This window comes from Ochotona princeps, chromosome 6 (genome assembly GCF_030435755.1).
Source record: "Ochotona princeps isolate mOchPri1 chromosome 6, mOchPri1.hap1, whole genome shotgun sequence".
NCBI lineage: Eukaryota > Metazoa > Chordata > Mammalia > Lagomorpha > Ochotonidae > Ochotona > Ochotona princeps.
This window is the reverse complement of record NC_080837.1, coordinates 2,079,261-2,098,708: the sequence shown is the minus strand read 5'-3', so window position 1 is coordinate 2,098,708 and position 19,448 is coordinate 2,079,261. Positions and strand designations below refer to the sequence as shown.

The 19,448-nt window shown below is 43.9% G+C and overlaps 1 protein-coding gene across 1 annotated transcript in view; it reads left to right on the top strand.

Moving 5' to 3' along the window:
* The window catches only part of ARIH1 (ariadne RBR E3 ubiquitin protein ligase 1), a 78,443-nt gene that overhangs the window by 8,959 nt on the left and 50,036 nt on the right, over positions 1-19,448 (top strand). The window contains exon 2 of the mRNA XM_004594662.3: positions 16,640-16,707. Coding sequence (XP_004594719.1) covers positions 16,640-16,707 — 68 coding nt within the window. The remainder of the gene's footprint in view (positions 1-16,639; positions 16,708-19,448) is intronic.

Here is a 19,448-nt window from a genome sequence, read left to right as displayed (position 1 = left end):
GTTATTCATGGTCTTTCATGTGGGTAGTAGGACTCTAACTGCTTGAGAATGCACGGCTGCTCTTGAGGGTCTGTGTTGGTAAGCAGGAAGTGGAGCCTGGAGCTGAGCCATGATGTAAAGTACCATGATCAGAGGTGAGGTATCCATGTAGCGTCGTAAAGGTCATGCCAAGTTCCCAGACCTGTTGCTCAGTTTCTGGCAATAACAACTCAGTGTTTGCTGAGTTTATCCTTTCCTGGCAAATGCTTGCCAACTTCATTTCCTTAATATGTAAACCAGTGAATTATTTTAAGTTTTCTAGGTAATGGCAAACTCTCTCTCTCTCTCTCTCTCTCTATATATATATATATATATATTTTTTTTTTTTTTTTAAAGATTTATTCATTTTTACTGTAAAGTCAGCTATACAGAGGAGGAGAGACAGAGTGGAAGATCTTCAATCCACTGATTTAATCCTCAAGTGGCTGCAATGGCCAGTGCTGCGCCAATCCGGTGCCAGGAGCCAGGAACTTCCTCCAGGTCTCCCACGCAGGAACAGGGTCCCACGGCTTTGGGCCGTCCTCGACTGCTTTCCCAGGCCACAAGCAGGGAGCTGGATGGGAAGTGGAGCAGCCGGGATTAGAACCAGCGCCCATATGGGATCCCAGAGTGTATTCAAGGCGAGGACTTTAGCCACTAGGCCACGCCGCTGGGCCCAGCAAACTGTATTGTAAGAATATGACAGGAAGAAAAGTGCTTAAATTCCAAGGAAACATGGATTTTTCAAAGCCTATGTGAAAAAATTTAGTTGAGAGGAGGGTATCTTACATCCATGGGTTCACTCCCAAAGTGACCTCAATGGCTGGGGGTATTGGAGTCATCTCCTGTACTCTCAGACAGGAGTTAGCAAGGAGTTGGATTGGAACTGGAGCAGCGGGGGCTTGATGACTGCCACACACATGGCATGCTTTTGTGGCAGACAGTGGCTTTATTTGAGGCTGTGCTTCAGGCTCCTGAAGGGTTTTTATATGCATGTAGGTGCTTAGTGCTTTTTATGAACTTGCACAATGATTTTAAAAACAGTTGAATGAGTGTAATACAAGTGTCCTCAAGGTATGGCCTTTAAGAGCAAAATTGTCTGACAACAATACTGACACCGTTTGCCATTTTAAGTGTGTTGTCGTTTTTCCTCATGCTGCCAAAGTGATAGGTGGGTCAGCAGTCTTCAGCACAGATTAGATCGGAGGCTTCCTACTGTGCTGGGTGAGAGGGCCAGTCTTGTGGTCTCCAGGAAAGGGTAAACATGATTGGTTTTATTACGATTTCTTCCCTTTAATTGATGCCATCCTAATAGTCTATTAACAGAATAGGAGTTACGCAGAAAGTGCTGCTGCATTCTGAGGTAACGTGGTTGTCACACATATTTATGCGCAGAGAGTTTCGACTTTTGAGCTAAACAGTAATGGAATATCATTTTTACTTGAAAGAGATCAAGAACAAATCATGTTTATTTAGGCATATGACACGTATAAGGTGTTTCATTAGGGAAAGCACTGGTGGTATTTGTTGCCAATGACAAGCTCAAGTTATCTGGTGAAAATGAGGACTTTTGAAAACTGTATGACTGATAGCTTTCTAGTACTTTCTGAGGGTTTGCATTGTGATACAATGGATTAAATTGCTGTGTGCACTGCCCACATCCCATTTGGCTGCTTCAGTTCTGATCTAGCTCCCTACTACGGTACCTGGAAAACCAGTGGAAAATGGCCCTAGTGCTTGGACCCCTGCCATGCTCATGGGAGACTCAGAGAGTGCTAGGCTCTTAGCTTAGGTCTGGCTCAGCCCTGGCTGTTGTGACCATTTAGGGGATGTGAACCAGTAGATACAAGATCTCTCTGTGTGTCTCCCTCGCTGTAACTCTGTTAATATAATAAAGGCATTAAGCACCACATCTGTGTTCAAGTCCCAGTGTGCTCCCTGGTTCTGGTTTCCAGCTGATGTGCGCCCTGAGAGATAGCAGTGATGATCCAAGTGCTTGTTTCCTGTCACCTGCGTGGGAGACCCAAATGGAGTTTCAGGGTCCTGGATATTTTGGGAGTGAACCAGTCTGCCTTTCAAATAAAGTGGCAAAAAATTGGTTTCTAAAGATTTATTTTATAGGAAAGGCAATTTACAGAGAGGAGAGGTAGAAAGATCTTCCATCCACTAGTTCACTCCCCAAATGGCTACAATGGCAGAGCTGAGCTGATCCTAAGCCTTGAGCCAGGCACTTGTGGGTTCTCACGCAGGTGCAGGTCTATCCTCTGTAGCTTTCCCAGGCCACAGGCTGTGTTCAGGACACAAGCCAACGCCTGTATGGGAACCTGGGAAGGGGATTAGCCAGTTGAGTCACTGCACCAGGCCCAAGTGAAAACATTTCAGAGCAGCTTGTATGATGACATACTGTATAATAAAATATATGAACATTGAGAAGATCTGCATAGATGAAGTATTTCAGAAGATGGTAGGGTTTGGAATGTATGCTTTTTTTTGTCCCCCAGGAATGAGCTGATCAAGTTGCTGTTTGCATATTGCATTAGTTTGTATTTGGCTTTACACAGTTAAGATGAAAGCTGTAGGAGAGCAGGGACTTCATTTATTCATTGTGGTAGTCTTGTACCTAGCACATTGTGGCTGCTTTTTTTTTTTTTTTTTTTTTTTTTTAAGATTTATTTATTTTTATTGTGAAGGCAGATATACAGAGAGGAGGAGAGACAGGAAGATCTTTGGTCCGATGGTTCACTTCCCAAGCTGAGCCAATCCGGAGCCAGGAGGAGCCTCTTCCGGGTCTCCCACATAGGTGCAGGGTCCCAAGGCTTTGGGCTGTCCTCGATTGCTTTCCCAGGCCACAAGCAGGGAGCTGGGATTAAAACTGGTGCGCATATGTGATCCAGGAACATTCAAGGCAAGGACTTTAACTGCTAGGCTATTGTACCGGGCCCGTGGCTACTTTTTTAATATAAGTATTATTTCACTTACATTTTGAAGAATATATTTGCATGTGTATTTTCATTTTCTTCCTGGCTGGAACAATTCTGTTTCACTTTGGGAAGGCATTTTGTTATTTAAATTTGAGTGTTTTTGGTAGTTTTAGCTTTGTTTTTAGAAGACTGAAAAAGAAGCCATTAGCTGCAGCTTTGTTTATGTTTGGGCTTAATTCTTGGGTTTTCAGGTGCTTTTGCCTTGGCCGCTCCCCTGTGGTCCCTGGGGCTTTGGGCTGGTTCTGTTCATGTCCAGTGCGCTAATGTGTCTTCTGTTTCTTTTGTGCTTCATTGGGGATAATTTCTTTTGGTTTATGTTTCAGGTCTCAAATCTGTTTTTTTCCTGTGTCTCATTTGCTATTAAACACATCTTCATTGGCATAATTTCAGTTCCTTTTTTTTTTGTTTTGTTTTGTTTTGTTTCTTTTTTCAGTTCCATAATCTCAATTCTTTTCTGATGACTAGATTTTAGTTTTTTGGTGATCCCTTTTGCTCCAAGTTCTCAATATTAATCATTCTGTTATTATTATTATTTTTTTAAGATTTATTATTATTGGAAAGCCGGAGAGACAGAGAGGAAGATCTTCCATCCAATGATTCACTCCCCAAGTGAGCCGCAACGGGCTGGTACGCGCCGATCCGATGCCGGGAACCAGGAACCTCTTCCGGGTCTCCCACGCGGGTGCAGGGTCCCAAAGGATTGGGCCGTCCTCGACTGTTGTCCCAGGCCACAAGCAGGGAGCTGGATGGGAAGTGGAGCTGCCGGAATTAGAACCGGCGCCCATATGGGATCCCGGGGCGTTCAAGGCGAGGACTTTAGCCGCTAGGCCACGTTGCTGGGCCCCATTCTGTTATTATTAAGGTTTTATTAGCTGAATGTGTCTGAATCATCTGTTCCAGTGTTTTCTGTCTATTTTTGATCACGTGTTGCAGTCCTTTGACAACTTGTTTTTCCTCAGAGGCAGAGAGAGATTCTGCATCCCAGTACCTTCCATGATGGACTGGGAATAACGCAGAACTCCTAGCTGGGTGCTGCCTTTCAGGAGGCTGGAGTCGGGAGCCAGTGACAGCAGTCCAATCCAGATGCTATGTGGTGGCACAGAATAAGCAACACCTACAACCAAAGAACAGGAAAAACTATTAGCAACAGGGGAGTAGGTCGGCCATGACCCCTCTACTGAGCAAGCTGAGACGCTTATAGCCATTCAGTTTAATGCCATTCTTCAGGATTACACACCCACCCACGCACCCGCCCGCTTTTCTAAGTATTCCAGGAATCACGGAGATGGGCTGACAGCATTTTTATCAGGAAAAAATTTTAAAGATTATTTTTTTGGAAAGGCATATCATAATTATGGAAGGAAGGAGTGATAGAAAGATCTTTCACTTGCTGGTTCACTCTCTAACTAATCTCAATGACCAGAGCTGAGCCAATGCAAAGCCATGAACCTCTTGGTGGTCTTGCACGTGGGTGCAGGGTCCCAAGACTGGATCATCCCCTGCTGATTTCCCAGGACATAAGCAGGGAGCTGGATGGGAACTTACTGCAACGGACTCTTAAAAAGTTAATTCTTTTTTTTTTTTTTTAACTTAATTCTTTAAAAAAAAAAAAAGGTTTATGTTTACCTGAAAGAATTTCAGAGAAAGGGAGAGAAAGAATATCTTCCATCCACTAGTTCACCCCCAAATGAGTGCATGGGCCCTGGTATCTGTGTCTTTTACTGTGTTTCCAGGTACATTAGGGAGCTGAATGTGAAGTGGAGCCACTGGATCTCTCAATTAGTGCCCATATGAGATCCTGGCCTGGTAGGTAGTAGCTTAGCTTGCTGCCACAGTGCTGCCCTCTTAACCGTAACTAACTATTCTTCTCTCCTCTCCTCTCCCCTCCCCTCCCTCCTCCTTTCCTCCTTTCCTCCTTCCTTCCTTCCTTTCTTCACAATTTATTTCTTATTTTGACAGGCAGTTTTACAGAGAGAAGAGAGAGTAAGTCTTCCATCTGTTTGTTCAGTTTCCATTGTGGCTGCAACTGCTGCAGCCAAGGCTGGAGCTTCTTCTGTGTCTCCCAAATGGTGGAGGATTAGTCATGTGAATGACACTGCCCCTGTGAATCACTTGATGAGTGCTGGTGCCCCTGCAGCTGAGATAAGAAGAACCTTCCAGTGGCCACTGAGATTTTAGGAAACAAGGCATGAACTGACCCTTGTTAGTCTGGATCTGTGGCAGTGATGGGTTAGGAAGGACTCTGTAAGAGGGACTTACTGAGCGGAACCTGACATGAGTTGTACAGTCCTAATAAGTATGCAAATCACAAGGAAAGACTCCCTCTTGTGATAGATTGGACTTTTCATAATATGCCCCATCTCCTTTCATGCTTATCCTTGCATAGCAGATTAAGTTTTCTTGTCTCTTGTAATATTTTTTCCTTTGCCTCACAAGCTTTTCCCTTTACAGACTCATTAGTGCTTAAGACCTACCCTGGATATCATTTCTTCTTTCTGGATCTCACAACTTTCAGTGTACTTTCTTTTTTTTTTTTTTTTTTTTTTTAATTATTTATTATTTAACTTCAGTAATTACATTGTATTATGTGACACAGTTACATAGATACTTGGGTTCTCCCCACCCCTCCCCAAACCCTCCCACCATGGTGGATTCCTCCACCTTATTGCATAACCACAGCTCAAGTTCAGTTGAGATTTCCCCATTGCAAGCGTATACCAAACATAGAGTCCAGCATCTTATTGTCCCGTCAAGTTCAACGGCTTCTTAGGTATACCCTCTCTGGTCTGATGACAGAGCCAGCAGAGTATAATCCCAGTCAATTGAAAGCTCCAACATACCATCAGCAAAAATTTACATCATTATGGAATTAATTGACATAGTAATGAGTAACCAATATGTTAAAAGTAAATGCGGGTTCCCAGCCACCTTCTGTGACCACCTCACCTATACTTCAATTTAGTTTATACACAACATGTAACATTCAAAACATAACATGTTATACATAACATCATATCATCTTAAATTAAGGCAAACATGTGGTATTTAACCTTTTGGGATTGGCTCATTTCCCTTAGCATTATGGTTTCCAGTTTGGCCCATTTGGCCACAAAGAACTGCATTTTGTTTTTTTTAATAGCTGAGTAGTATTCCATGGAGTAGATGAACCATAGCTTTCAGTGTACTTTCACTATCTCTGTTATTGGTGCTATTTTTTAATAAGCTTTATGGATAAAGAAGTAGATGTTTACAGAAATTAAATAACATACTTGAGTTTTCATAACTGATGTGGAGTGTTACTGTCTTTGGGCACATGCACCACATTGCAGACCTGGAAGGAGCTCCTGTCTTTGATTCTGCTCAGTCTTGGCCGTTGTGGCTATTTGGGTAGTGAATCAGCAGATGGAAGATCTTTCTCTGTACCCTTCTCTTTGTAAATCTGCTTTTAAATAAAAATGAATAAACCTTAAAAAAATAATAAGACTGGAATAGACTCAGAAATCTGCTAGGTTTAAAATTTTCACATCTTAGAGGTAGCCATGTAGCACAGAGATGATAATGCCACTTGTAAAACCTGCATTCCACTGTAGAGTCCCTTAGTGCAAGGTCCTGCTGTGCTGCTGACTCTGGATGGCTCAGTTAGCAGTTAGCTGGGTCCCTGGTACCCAGTGAGCTCCAGGCTCCTGGATTTGCCCTGGCCCAGCTGTGACTGTTGAAGGCAGAAGGGGGTAAACCAGCAGTTAAGTGGAAGGTTGTGCTCGCTGTCTTTGAAATAAATAAAGTTTTAAGATTCTTGATGTCTTACATATGTACAGTTGTGAAGAAAATAGCAAGACAAGCTTATTGTTAAAAACACTTCCTGTTTTCAAGTCTAAACATTAAGAAAAAAATACACATTTCAGTATAAAATAATTCCACTACTTGACTAAGATTACAGAATATGTATAGTATGTAATTTGTCGGTGGCTTAAGGATAATGTTTCAGTGGAACACCAAGCTCAGTATTCTTATGGAAGAACAGAGAAGATTCTGTAAGAGAAGCATGTGGAATTGTCTTACATGTTGGACAGCAAGTGCTTGTGTTTTTTTTAAGATTTATTTATTTTATTGCAAAGTCAGATATACAGAGAGGAGGAGAGACAGAAAGGAAAATCTTCCATCCGATGATTCACTCCCCATGTGACTGCAGTGACTGGTGCTGTGCCGATCTGAAGCCAGGAGCCAGGAGCTTCCTCCAGGTCTCCCATATGAGTATAGGGTCCCAAGGCTTTGGGCCCTTCTCGACTGCTTTCCCAGCCACAAGCAGGAGCTGGATGGGAAGCAGGGCTGCTGGGTTTAGAACCGGCGACCATATGGGATCCCGGTGGGTGCAAGGCAAGACTTTAACCACTCCGCTATTATGTCAGGCCCTAGATTTAGAGTTTTTGAGGGGAGTGATGAAGTGTTCTAAAATTAATGGTTGATCTTACTCTGTGTATATAGCAAAAACGGTTGCACCTCAATGAGAGCTAATTTATGTAAATGAATGAGTATAGCAATCAAGTTGTTATTTTAAAATTTTGATGTATGCATGCCAAGTATTCAGATTTCCCTAATTGTTTGGTATGCCCTTTTTTTTTTTTTTTTAAGATTTATTTGTTTTTATTGGAAGGGCAGATACATCCAAAGAGGAGAGACAGAGAGAGGAAGCTCTTCCCTCTGGTGATTCACTTCCTAAGTAGCTGCATTGGCTGTAGCTATGCTGGTCCGAAGCCAGGAGCCAGCAACCCCCTCATGGACTCCCATGTGGGTACAGAGTTTCAAGGCTTGGGTCATTTCCTACTGCTTTCCTAGGCCATGCATAGGGAGCTGGAAGGGAATTTTAACAGTGTGGATACCAGTGTGCACCCATATAAGGATGCTGCAGTGTGCAGGTGGAGGATTAGCCTGATGAACCACTGTGTTGGCCCCCAAAATGTTTTGTATAGTTCGGTATTTGATCTAACTAGCACAAATTTAAAAAAAATTTTTTTTTTAAAGTTTTCTTATTTTTGGAAAGTCGGATATACAGAGAGGAAGATCCGTCTGCTGGTTCACTCCCCATGGGTTTGCAATGGCTGGAGCTGAGCTGATCAGGATCCAGGAGCTTCTGGGTCTCCCACTTGGGCAAAGGGCCCCAAGGTTTTGTTCTTAGCCTTGACTGGCTTCCCAAGCCACAAGCAGGGAGCTGGATGGGAAGTGGAGCAGCTGGGATATGAACTGGCACCCATATGGGATCCTAGTGGGTGCAAGGTACTAGGTTACTATGCTGGGCCCTTAATAAAATATTTTAAACACTCAAAGTTATTTTATCTAGAAATGGTGCTAGCAGTTATTTTTAATATATAGTGGTAGGAAAATGGAGCCTTGCATGGTAGCCTTTACCTTGCACACGCTGGGATCCCATATGTGTGCCGTTTTGTGTCTTGGTAGCCCTGCTTCCCATCCAGCTTCCTGCTTGTGGCCTGGGAAAGCAGTCGAGGACAGCCCAAAGCCTTGGGATGGGACCCTGCACCCACGTGGGAGACCTGGAAGAGGCTTGAGGCTCCTTGGCTTTGGATTGGCTCAGCTGTAGCTGTTGACGACCACTTGGAAGCCAACCAGCAGATGAAAGATTTTCTTCTCTCTTCCTCTCTTCTCTGTGTATCTGACTTTCAAATAAAAATAAATAAAAAATTTTTAAAAAGGGAAAATGGAGAATGACAAAATATTTAAGCTTTATAGACCTTTGTATTACAATAGGTAATTGGTATAATTGCATTGTTGTTTTTATTTTTAAAATTTGAGAGACAAGAAGAGAAAGACAGTTTCCACCTGTTGGTTTTTTTTCCCCTCAAATGGATCCCAGCCTCCTGGGCTGGGGCTGAAACTGGGTGACAGGAATTGAGTTACTCAGACACCACCTGTAACTCCTCCAGTTTGTGTAGCTGTGAGGTGGACTCAGGGTTCAGACCTGGGCATGGAGAGAAGACATTCCAGTGGTGAGGATGCAGGCCTCTAAACAGTAGCTCCATCCCTGAGCCAGATGCCTTCCCCAGCATTTCAATTTATGAACAATTTCTTGTGTACCAGAGAGCAGCTTGCCTTTGGAGAAACTGTGTGGCATGAGTACCAAGGTGCCTGCTGTGTCTGTTAACTGCTAATGGTACCATTAATACTGGCTCATTTATTTTTCCAGTTGCATTGTACTATTTCTACTGTATAATCAAAAAAAGTAGTGTATAAGAAAGGATAGTTTGTTTGGGTATGTGCGTAAGATGATTTGAGACATCAGGTTCATGTCTTTTAGTGTAGAATGCAGGTAGTATATTTTCTTCCTGTTTTCTATACTCATTTATCTACTTTGATTTTTATTTAGTCTGTCTCTGGCCTTTGCCGCTGTGGCCCATTGACCTGTCCATCTGTCTGTTACAGTGCATTTTGGGTACTTCCAGAAGTATGAATTCAGTGATGCAAAGGACAGGCGGGCTGCGGCAGCAAAGGTAGGACAGCATCACTCCAAAGACAGTCATGCAAAGCATGCAAAGACCGTTCACACACATGTTCCCACACATCCACAGCACATCCTTTATGTTGTCAATCCTTTTTTTTCTTAAGATTTATTTTTATTGGGAAGTCAGATATACAGAGAAAAGGAGAGTCAGGAAAATCTTCGTCTGCTGATTGACTAAGTGCCTGCAGCAGCCGGAGCTAAGCTGATTTGAAACCAGGAGCTGGGAGCTTCTTCCTGGTCTCTCATGTGGGTGCAAGGTTCCAAGGCTTTGGGCAATCCTTTACTTCTTTTCCAGGCCACAAGCAAGGAGCTAGGTGGGAAGTAGGACCACTGGGATTAGAACCAGCACCCTAATGGGATCCCAGCACATGCAGGGTGAGGATTTAGTCACTAGGTAACTGCTGTGTCCTGTCCTATCAGTCTTAAAGTTTTCTGTGACATGACAGATTTGGTACATGAGTATTTTCAAGGACTTGGTTTTTATTAATTTTTAACGTATAAGCTTACTTGGCACCTAAACAATAAATCAGATTGGCATTTGCCACTATTTTTAAAATACTGTCTAAATTAACAGGTGATTAAGTAGAGAACACTGATACCAGCTCTAGCTTGATTCCATGGACCTTGTTGATCTCAGAAGCTGCTGGCAAAGGAGATCTGGTTTTGTAAAATGTGAGAGGATGAGCAGGAAAGATGGATTGATCTGTCCATGTGTTTGCATTTTTATGTTCCTTGTTCTGATGAAAGTAATTGGTTCCTTTAAATAATTGGTTCTATGCTAAATAAAGAAATAAAGTTGTGTTACTGTAAGTGACATTTCAGGATTTCTATTCAAATATTTGTGTGATTTACATATATATTTTATATTTGTATGTATTTGCTTGTTACATTATAGCCATTGTAATAGTGATTCCTGAACTTTTTTTTTTTCCTCTGTACTAGTTTAGAATAGGAGAGCATCTATACACCAGATTCTCAGACCTGTTCAGGCACATGTTAAAACTGCCACTGCCACTGGAGCCAGCACGATGGCTCAGTCAGCTAAACCTGCACCTGCAAGCACTGGAACCCCGTTTGGGCACTGGTTCCTGTCTCAGTGGCTCTGCTTTCCATCTGGTCCCTGCTTATGGCCTGGAAAAGCAGAGGAGAATGCCTCCAAGGCTTTGGGACTCTGCACCCATGTGGGAGACTGGATGAAGCTCCTGGAGGCTTTGAAGAGGGAACTGGCAAATGAAAGATCTCTGTTTCTCCTCTGCAAATCTGCCTTTCCAATAAAATAATAAAATTTTTAAAGGACTTAAGCCATTTAATGTAAACATTTGAAGAAAAGCATTTGGATGGATTACATTATAAGGTTGTGTTACCACATGGTCTTGTCACTATGGTTCCTGAGTTCCCTGTCTGCTTCCCCTGGACCCAGTTGTCGTCTCAGCTGCTCTTTCCTGGTTGCTTGCTTTTTATTAAGCTTGAGCATGTATGGGGAGGAAGGGTGTTACCTCCAGCCTTGGGTCCTAGTTGTCTTCACCTTGTTAACTCCAGGAAAACAAGCCAGTTAGGCCTGCTTCTATATTAAAGAAAGAGAGAAAGAAAGTTGTGTTACTACACATGGATACTTCAGGATGTTCATGGAAGGCACATACCGTATGTGGGTTTTCTAAATTTTTTCTACCAGAATGAACTTTCCTTTCAGTTCTGTGTTTGTATGCACTGTTTGATGTGCTCGCGTACCATTCTAGTGGTATTGGTTGTAGAGGGAAGACAGCTGATTAGCGCAGACTTGTATCATTTTCTTCATTACACATCTAAAGGAAGGAGCCATGGTTTTCATAAGTTGGTAATATGTTTTTGGACTTCCAAAGTGAAGAATCATATAACAGACTGTGTGTGGTCGTCAGTAAAAATTACTGGGTGTTCAGAATGCTTGTGCAACCAAAGAGCTTAAGTATCCTTCGCCTAAATTCTGGCTCCAAAGGTGGATACTAGTGTTTGTTAATATTCTAGTATGTTATGTACTCCGCATTGAGGAAATCTAGTCTTGAATGTGAAAATTCATTTTAAAGTAGGCTGTAGTGTCTGTATTTTTAAATTAATATTCATGGTATTAACCTATTTTGGTATCTTTTAAAAGATGGCTTTAAAAATCCTGGAAACTTTTTGTTATGTTTCCTTTCATGTTTGGTATATAGTACTTTTTTTTTTTAAAGATTTATTTATTTTTATTACAAAGTCAAATATACAGAGAGGAGGAGAGACAGAGAGGAAGATCTTCCGTCCGATTATTCACTCCCCAAGTGAGCCGCAGCGGCCAAAGCTGTGCTGAGCCGAAGCCAGGGACCTCTTCCAGGTCTCCCACACGGGTGCAGGGTCCCAAAGCCTTGGGCCATTCTTGACTGCCTTCCCAGGCCACAAGCAGGGAGCTGGATGGGAAGTGGAGCATCTGGGATTAGAACCAGCGCCCATATGGGATCCCGGGGCGTTCAAGGCAAGGACTTTAGCCACTAGACCACGCTGCTGGGCCCAAGATACAGATTTTAATCCTAACTTCTACTATCGATGGTTTAGAATTTCCTGTTTGATGTGCATTTTGTGGTGCTGGTGTGGTGGTTTCAGTGGCTTAAGTAGCCACCTGCAGCACAGGTATCCCACATAGACAACAGATTCAGTTGGCTGCATTGGGATTCACATCCTCGGTTATGTACTTGGGAAAGCAGCAGAAGATGGTCCACGTTCTTGGCCCTTGCCATCTACAACTGAGACCCAGATGGGGTTACAGGTTCCTTTTCTTTGGCCGGGTCCAGATGGGTTGTCATTGCCATTTCAGGAGTGAACTGGTAGCTTATTGGTTTTGTTTGTTTGTTGGTTCGTTTTGTTTTGTTGTTGCTGTTGTTGTTGTTGTTAAGATTTATTTGTTTTCATTACAAAGTCAGATATACAGAGAGGAGGAGAAACAGAGAGGAAGATCTTCCATCCGATGAGTCACTCCCCAAGTGAGTGCAACGGCCGGTGCTGTGCTGATCCGGAGCCAGGAACTTCCTCCAGGTCTCCCACACGGGTGCAGGGTCCCAAGGCTTTGGACCATCCTCGACTGCTTTCCCAGGCCACAAGCAGGGAGCTGAATGGGAAGTGGAGCTGCCGGGATTAGAACTAGCGCCCATATGGGATCCCTGGTGTGTTCAAGGCGAGGACTTTAGCCGCTAGGCCACGCTGCCGGGCCCGAATTATTGTTCTGCTCTGTCTGCCTGTTTCCTTGTAACTCTGCCTTTACAGTAGATAGACATTAAAAAAATAAATAACTAGGGTTAGCGTTGTAGCATAAAAGGATAAAGCTTCCAACAGTAGTGTGAGCATCGTACATGGGTGCCATTGCATGTCTCAGCTGCTTTCTATTTAGCTTCTGGATAATGGCCTGGAAAAAGCAGTAGAGGGTTGTCTAAATGTTAGGGCCCCTGAAACACATCTGGATGAACCTCTTGGCTTCTGGCTTCCTATGGCCTACCCCTGCTCATGGTGGACATATAGACTGGACCAGCAGATGGAAGAGCCCCTCGCCCCTTTCTATGTGCAGCTTTTTTTCTTTATGATAGATTTATTTTTGATAATGTTTACATAGTTAAGAAGAATGCATGCCCATATGGACCACCAGTTAGGATGGAGGGAGAGTTGGAGAATGGGAGAAAGTGGGGAAAGAAAGGGAGAGGGCCGCTCTCAGTGTCTGGGGGTGGGGGATAGCCACCTGATGTCATTCTGGGGTCTACGCTGTGACATAGTCTCTGAGGCAGTGGCTCAGGTGGTGTTGATAATTCTGAGATGTCTTTATTTTTGTTACTGCAAGGTTGAGGAAATCCTTCCAGGGTCCATTGGCTGACATTGTCTACCCTAGAGTTTTTATTTGCCTAGATACTTGCTGCTAAAGCTTGGCCAGGAGAGCTGTCCAATTTGTTCTGCCCTCCATGGTACTAGATGTCCTCTCCAGGCATCAGTAAGCTGTTGTCATGTCCCCCATGTGTTTCTGGGCATGCTGTCCACTTCAGCATCTGTGGGGACCCAGACCTGACATAACATTCCATGGTCAGACTGTAGATCCTGTGATTTTCACCATAGTTGGAGTTCTGAGTCCGGAGATCCAGTTGTGGGGCATGGATCCCCAAAGAGACCTTGCCAGAGGTGACCCCAGACCTGACTCCTTTATTTGCCAGCTAATGTGGGATCTGACTCAGTTTATCACTCACATCAGCCTACACACATGCAGTTGTTGAGTCAGTTGTGTTCCCAGCCCTGTCTTTTACCCAAAACAGCAGATACTGAGGCCCAGCCTATTCCTACCCACCACACACTTGGCCTTTAGGTACACCAGCAGGACCTGCAGCTTACGGAGATAACTCCTACCAGGCCTGTCCCCAGACCCCTTTCCTGTGCTTGACAGTGTGTGTAGCAGACTGGTCTGGTCTGTTCTGCATACCATTTGACTCTTGTACAAATCAGTGGATGTTAGGCCCTAGTTCAGCCTGAACGATCCCACTTATCCAGCCCACACTAACACTGCCATTAGTCATTGCCTGTCCAGCCAGGCCCATCCCCAATCCTGGTTCCCGTGCACACTGGTGGGAGCTGCAGCCCATCAGAGGGGTACCACAATTTCCTTACTAGACCCACTCCCAGCCCCGAGTCTTGTACTTCCCTGGTGTTCTGCAGTCTAGCCTAACATGACTTGCCCCAGTCCCAGCACCTGCTAGATGGTGTTGTGGCAAAAATTCTACCAGCCTGCACTTAACTCTGGCTCATACATGCATCAGCCTGACTCTCCCCCTAACCCAGCTTACATGTAGGCCAGCGGGTGTTTAAGCCTTGCCCAACCTGGTCTACCCCCAGTCCCAGTTCTCACTTTTCAGCAGGAGCAGTGGTCCAGCTTGGACTGCCCTAAATCCCAGCTCTAATGTGGACTGGTTGGTGTTGCTGTCCAGCTTGTTCTGTACCCTGTCTTGGTTCTTACATCTGCCAGTGGCTGCTGTGAACTGGCTGTGGTGGCTTGCTTTGGGCTGCTCCCAGTCTTGATTTTTGTGCTTGTAAACAGGAACTGTATCCTAAAAGAGGAGTTCCCACACTGCACAATCAGTTCACCTCTTAGTGGCAGATCTCATGCACACTGGAGGGTGCTTGGTCCAGCCTGATTTTGCCCACCTCCTGTCCTGGCAGGTACATTGGCCTTGCCTGACCATCCCACCCCCGTTCTGACTCTTACCATTGGGTGCTACAGTTCAGCCCTGTCTTGCCCACCCCAGACCCAACTCTTGTTCATTGGGTGCCAAGATGTAGCCCAACCTGTCCTACACCCAGCCTGGTTCTTGAGAGCACCAGCAGATGCTGCAGCCTAGCCCAGTCTGGCATATCCTAAACCCAGTCTACACCTATGCCGAGGCATGCTGCAGCCATGTCCAGCCCAGTTCATTGCTCACAGTCTGGCTGTTGTCCTCACTAGTGGGAACAACAGCACAGCAGGGGCATCTCCTTAGCTACCCAACCAGGCCTGCTCCCAGCCACAGATCTCGTGTGTAACAGTGGCTGTCTTTAACCAGCCAAGCATAATCCATCCCCCAGCTTGGCCTTAACCATCAGATGCTGCAGCTGGCCTGGCCCATCCTGTCCAGTCCCCAATCCCAACTTTTGCTGGTGGGTGCAGCAGTCTAGCCCTATCCACCCTGCCATGTTCCCTGGATCCCATGCATACCAGGAGGTGTAATAGTTGTGCCCAGTCCACGCCCCCAGAGCCAATCCACACATCTACCTACAAGTGAAACAGCCCTGCCCAGTCTAACACCCACCCCTGACTCACGTGGACCTATGACCCACTCCCAGACCCAGAGCTTACACATGCCAGTGGATAGTAGACCCTTACTCAGCACAGTCTACCCCCCAGTGTTGGCCTTTTTTGCGTGCCTGGTGGATGCTGTGGCCAGCCCACTCCACACCCAATTATTAGGTGCGCCTGTGGGTGCTATAGCCTGCACCAGCCAGGCCTGTTCCCAATCCTAGCACCCATGATTGTTAGTGAGTTCCATGGTCATGTCTAGCTCGCTGGTTACCATCCCCAGCCTTGGAGCAAAACCCACAGGGGTGAACCCAGGATTCCCTACAGAATCTGTTCCCAGACCTGATTGTCTCGCATGCTGGTTCGTGTCATGGCCCAGCCTAACATGGTCCATACTGTACTGTGATTGGGCCCTGCCAGACAGGTCTCCCACATGGGTGAGTGTTTTAGTTTGGCCCCAAAATGTCCTCCTGTAAACTACCCGGTGTCAGCCTCCTTGTTCACTTGCTAGTGCAGTAGTGTAGCTGGGAGGAGTCCACTAGAAGTCACTTCTTACCTGTCATGTTCTCCCTCAGCAGTTGTCCATCCCACACATCCCCAAAGTCCCTTCCCTGAGCAGTTCAGAGCCTCCCATGCCTGGAGCACACAGATTCCCAAAGCTGGTGCTCTGGAGGTGTGTGTTGGTACCCTGGGTCCTGCTTTGCTGATCCCTTATGTGTGTGGTGTAGTGTGGTGTTTTATGTTAATAAACTTACTGGTGTTGTGGAAGGTGTAGACATTGGTGTTAGTCCTGAAAGATAGAATAGCAAACTTTGGTTTTATTTCACAATGCTACCTTGTCCTAGAGATGAAGAAAGCTTGTCCTTCTGGAAATGAAGTAGCAGTCTAAGATCACACATTGTAAATTACATAGTAGAGATTTTTTCTTTTACCTTTTTGGTATTTCTGGAGTACTTTCTGAGTTAAACATGGCTTACACTTTGAGGTTTTTTTGTGCATTGGGTGCTAGAACTCCTATTAGCATTTGTTGTGGTCATCTTAATTACAAAACAGTTAATGTGTGACTTAATACAGTGAAATACTTTTTAGAATTTAATTTCTCTGGCTGTTTGCAGATTCTGCAGAAACCTGGCCTTGTAAGACACACTACCTTAAAGATAGTCTTGATCTTTATAATTAAAATTTTGTATTTCATTAAGAAATAAAGGAATGTTCCAGGGAAGAAAATATGGGTAGAATATTATGGAAATTTAAGTTTAACATGGAAGGTCATTAAATGAGATGCTATTGCCTTAAAATGTTTTGTTTGTTTTCACCCCTCAGAATCCCGCAACTATCACAAGAATACTCCTTAGCCACTTCAATTGGGATAAAGAGAAGCTAATGGAAAGGTAAGGAACGGTATTGTTTGCTTAGAAGTAAAACAGGAAATCTTAACTAAATTACAAATGCAAATAATAAAGTCATTTGTATACCAGTATGTGAACAAGCTACTCTACAAGTAGTGAATGCTTTCATTAACTGTATTTCTCATCTGTATATTTTGCAGTAAGCTTGTTAAGGAGTTCAGAATTCATTTTTGTTACTTTATTTTGGAAATGAGGGTGGGGACTGTGCTTCAGTTTTCTTTACATATATCCAGAGATACAGAACTGAAAATCGGTTGAAAACACTGTTCTATTCTTGAAACATATGAATTAAATGAATTGCTTAAAAAGTCGTTACTCTTTAAAATATTACGCATGTTAATGATGTTTGTTTAGTGAAAACCAAATTGGAAAGCTGTCCAGGTTTGCTGGCGATAAAGCTGGATGCTTGGACTGCTCTTCTGTATTCAGGGCAGGAGCCTGCTCCGTTGGTTTTGTATGTGTGTTTTTTGTTTTTGTTTTATATTTTATCTCTGAAATTTTTTATGATTCTAAAGGGAAAAAATTATTGGGGTTGGAGAATTGACATTACTAATTAGCCTTTCTTTGTCCCTTTACATTAGAAATTTGGGCACTTTTTAATTCTTAAAAAATTTATTTAATTGCAATAATAATAGCCGTCACTGATTAAGTCGTCTGTTGCCGTATTTCATTTGGTCTTCCTGACAGTTCTGTGGAGCTGGAAACTACTGTCCCCTTGTAACCGATGCGGAAACTAAAGTTTGGAGATTCCCGGGGTTCTTGAAGGACTGTAGGATAAAATGCTCCTTCACCAGCTTAATGTTTCTTTTTCTCATTGGAATGACTTTCTTTTCTGAAATCAGTTGTGTTTCTTAATTTTGGAAGCCTTTACTTTGAGGTTTGCTTATTTAAGACACCTGTGCTAGGAAAAGGAATTTTCGTTCTTTTTTAAATTTATTTTTATTGGGAAATCAGATATACAGAGAGGACGAGAGACAGAGGGGAAGATCTTCCACACAGTGATTTACTCCCCAAGTGGCCACAATGGTCACAGCTGAGCTGATCCAAAGCCAGGGAGCTTCTTTCAGGTCTCCCACGGGTGCAGGGTCCCAAGGCTTTGGGCCGTCCTTGACTGCTTTCCCAGGCCACAAGCTGGGAACTGGATGGGAAGTGGGGCTGCCAGGACTAGAACCAGTGCCCATATGGGATCCCAGCATGTGCAAGGCAAGGATTTTAGCCACTAAGCTACTGTGCTGGGCCCAGAATTATCGTTCTTAACAACTGAATCTCCTCTAGTGAACATACTTTCTCAGCATGTCTCACCTTAATGCACTTACCCAAGGACATGTTGCATTTTGTCTTGTAGCACTGCTAAGAGCCTTTTTCTGTTAGATGTTGTCCTGATACGTGGTAAATGTGAAATAAAAAGTAGGAGCCTTTTGGTAGATACCTCAGGGCTGTATCAGCTTTTTATGTTTCTCATAATTTTAATTTTTTGTTTTAAATACGGTGAAGATAATTGGGTATTTAAAGATTTTTTAATTTGTGTTTTTTTAAAGATTTATTTGCTTTATTTAGAAAAGCAGGCATGTAGAAAAGAAGAGACAGAGATTTTCCATCTGCTAGTTTACTCCCCAGATGGCAGCAATGGTCAAAGCTGGGAGCCAGGAGTGGGTGACAGAGGCTTCTGCTGCCTTCCCAGGCCACAAGCAGAGAACTAGATTGGGAAGTGAAGCTGCAGGGACTGGAAGCAGTGCCTGCATGGGATGCTGGTGCTCACAGGGGGGAAGATTAGCCAGTTGAGACATTGTGTGAGCCCCAGGTTGCTAAAGATTTTAAGATAGGATCTGTAAGTGCACAGTATCATTTTGTTCCACGTAATGTTTTTCAAGGCAGTATGCTGTGGTGTCTGTAGCATGAGGCATACACTGTCCCTCCTTCCTTAATCTCTCTCCATCTATATCCCCCTTCTTCATTCCTTTCTCTTTTTGTTTCTTTTGGTATTAGTCTGGAGTATCTGTTCCAGTTTTTAATATTCACCCTTTCTAGATTATTTGATTTCAGGTATTTCTTTAAACAGTATTTAGGTGATTTTTTTTTTAAATGTAAGTAAGAAAACCTTACCGTATTTTCCATAAATATATTTTTGTTTCTATTTTTGTTTTATTTCCAGCTACCTGAAAGGAAGGAGTGGTCAGTCAGTCTTATATCTGTAGGTCATTCCTCCCTCTGGTCACCCTTCCCCTCCCCCCCCCCCCAAAAAAAAAAAAGCCCACAGTCAGCCAGAGCTGGGCTGGAAGCCTGCACTCCATTTTGGTCTTCCACATGGATGGTAGAGACCAGTCACTGGTGTATATGTGCTTCATCCTTGCTGATGGATGGCCACATAAGGCGGCCCACACTGTTGGACCCAGGATCCTGGCTTTGGTCTGTCCTACCCTGGCCGATGTGGTCATGAGGGAAGTCAGCTAGTGAATACAGACTGCCAAGTTAGCCTGTCTCACTGGGAAGCGGAGTGGCTGTGCTGGCGTTTCAGTGTGGACTGTGAGTATCTTCAGCTCTGTGCCTACTCAATAGAATGTTTGGAGCTTCATTGTATGTACCCAGACCTGACTTGCTGCCTTGCCTGACTTACTGCATTTTTCCCAGTTGTCCTTCAAAACCCAGCATAAGGGATTTTTTATTTCTCAAGATAGTCACTATCTCCTTTGCACCTTAATGTATACTTGATTTAATGTTTCTTC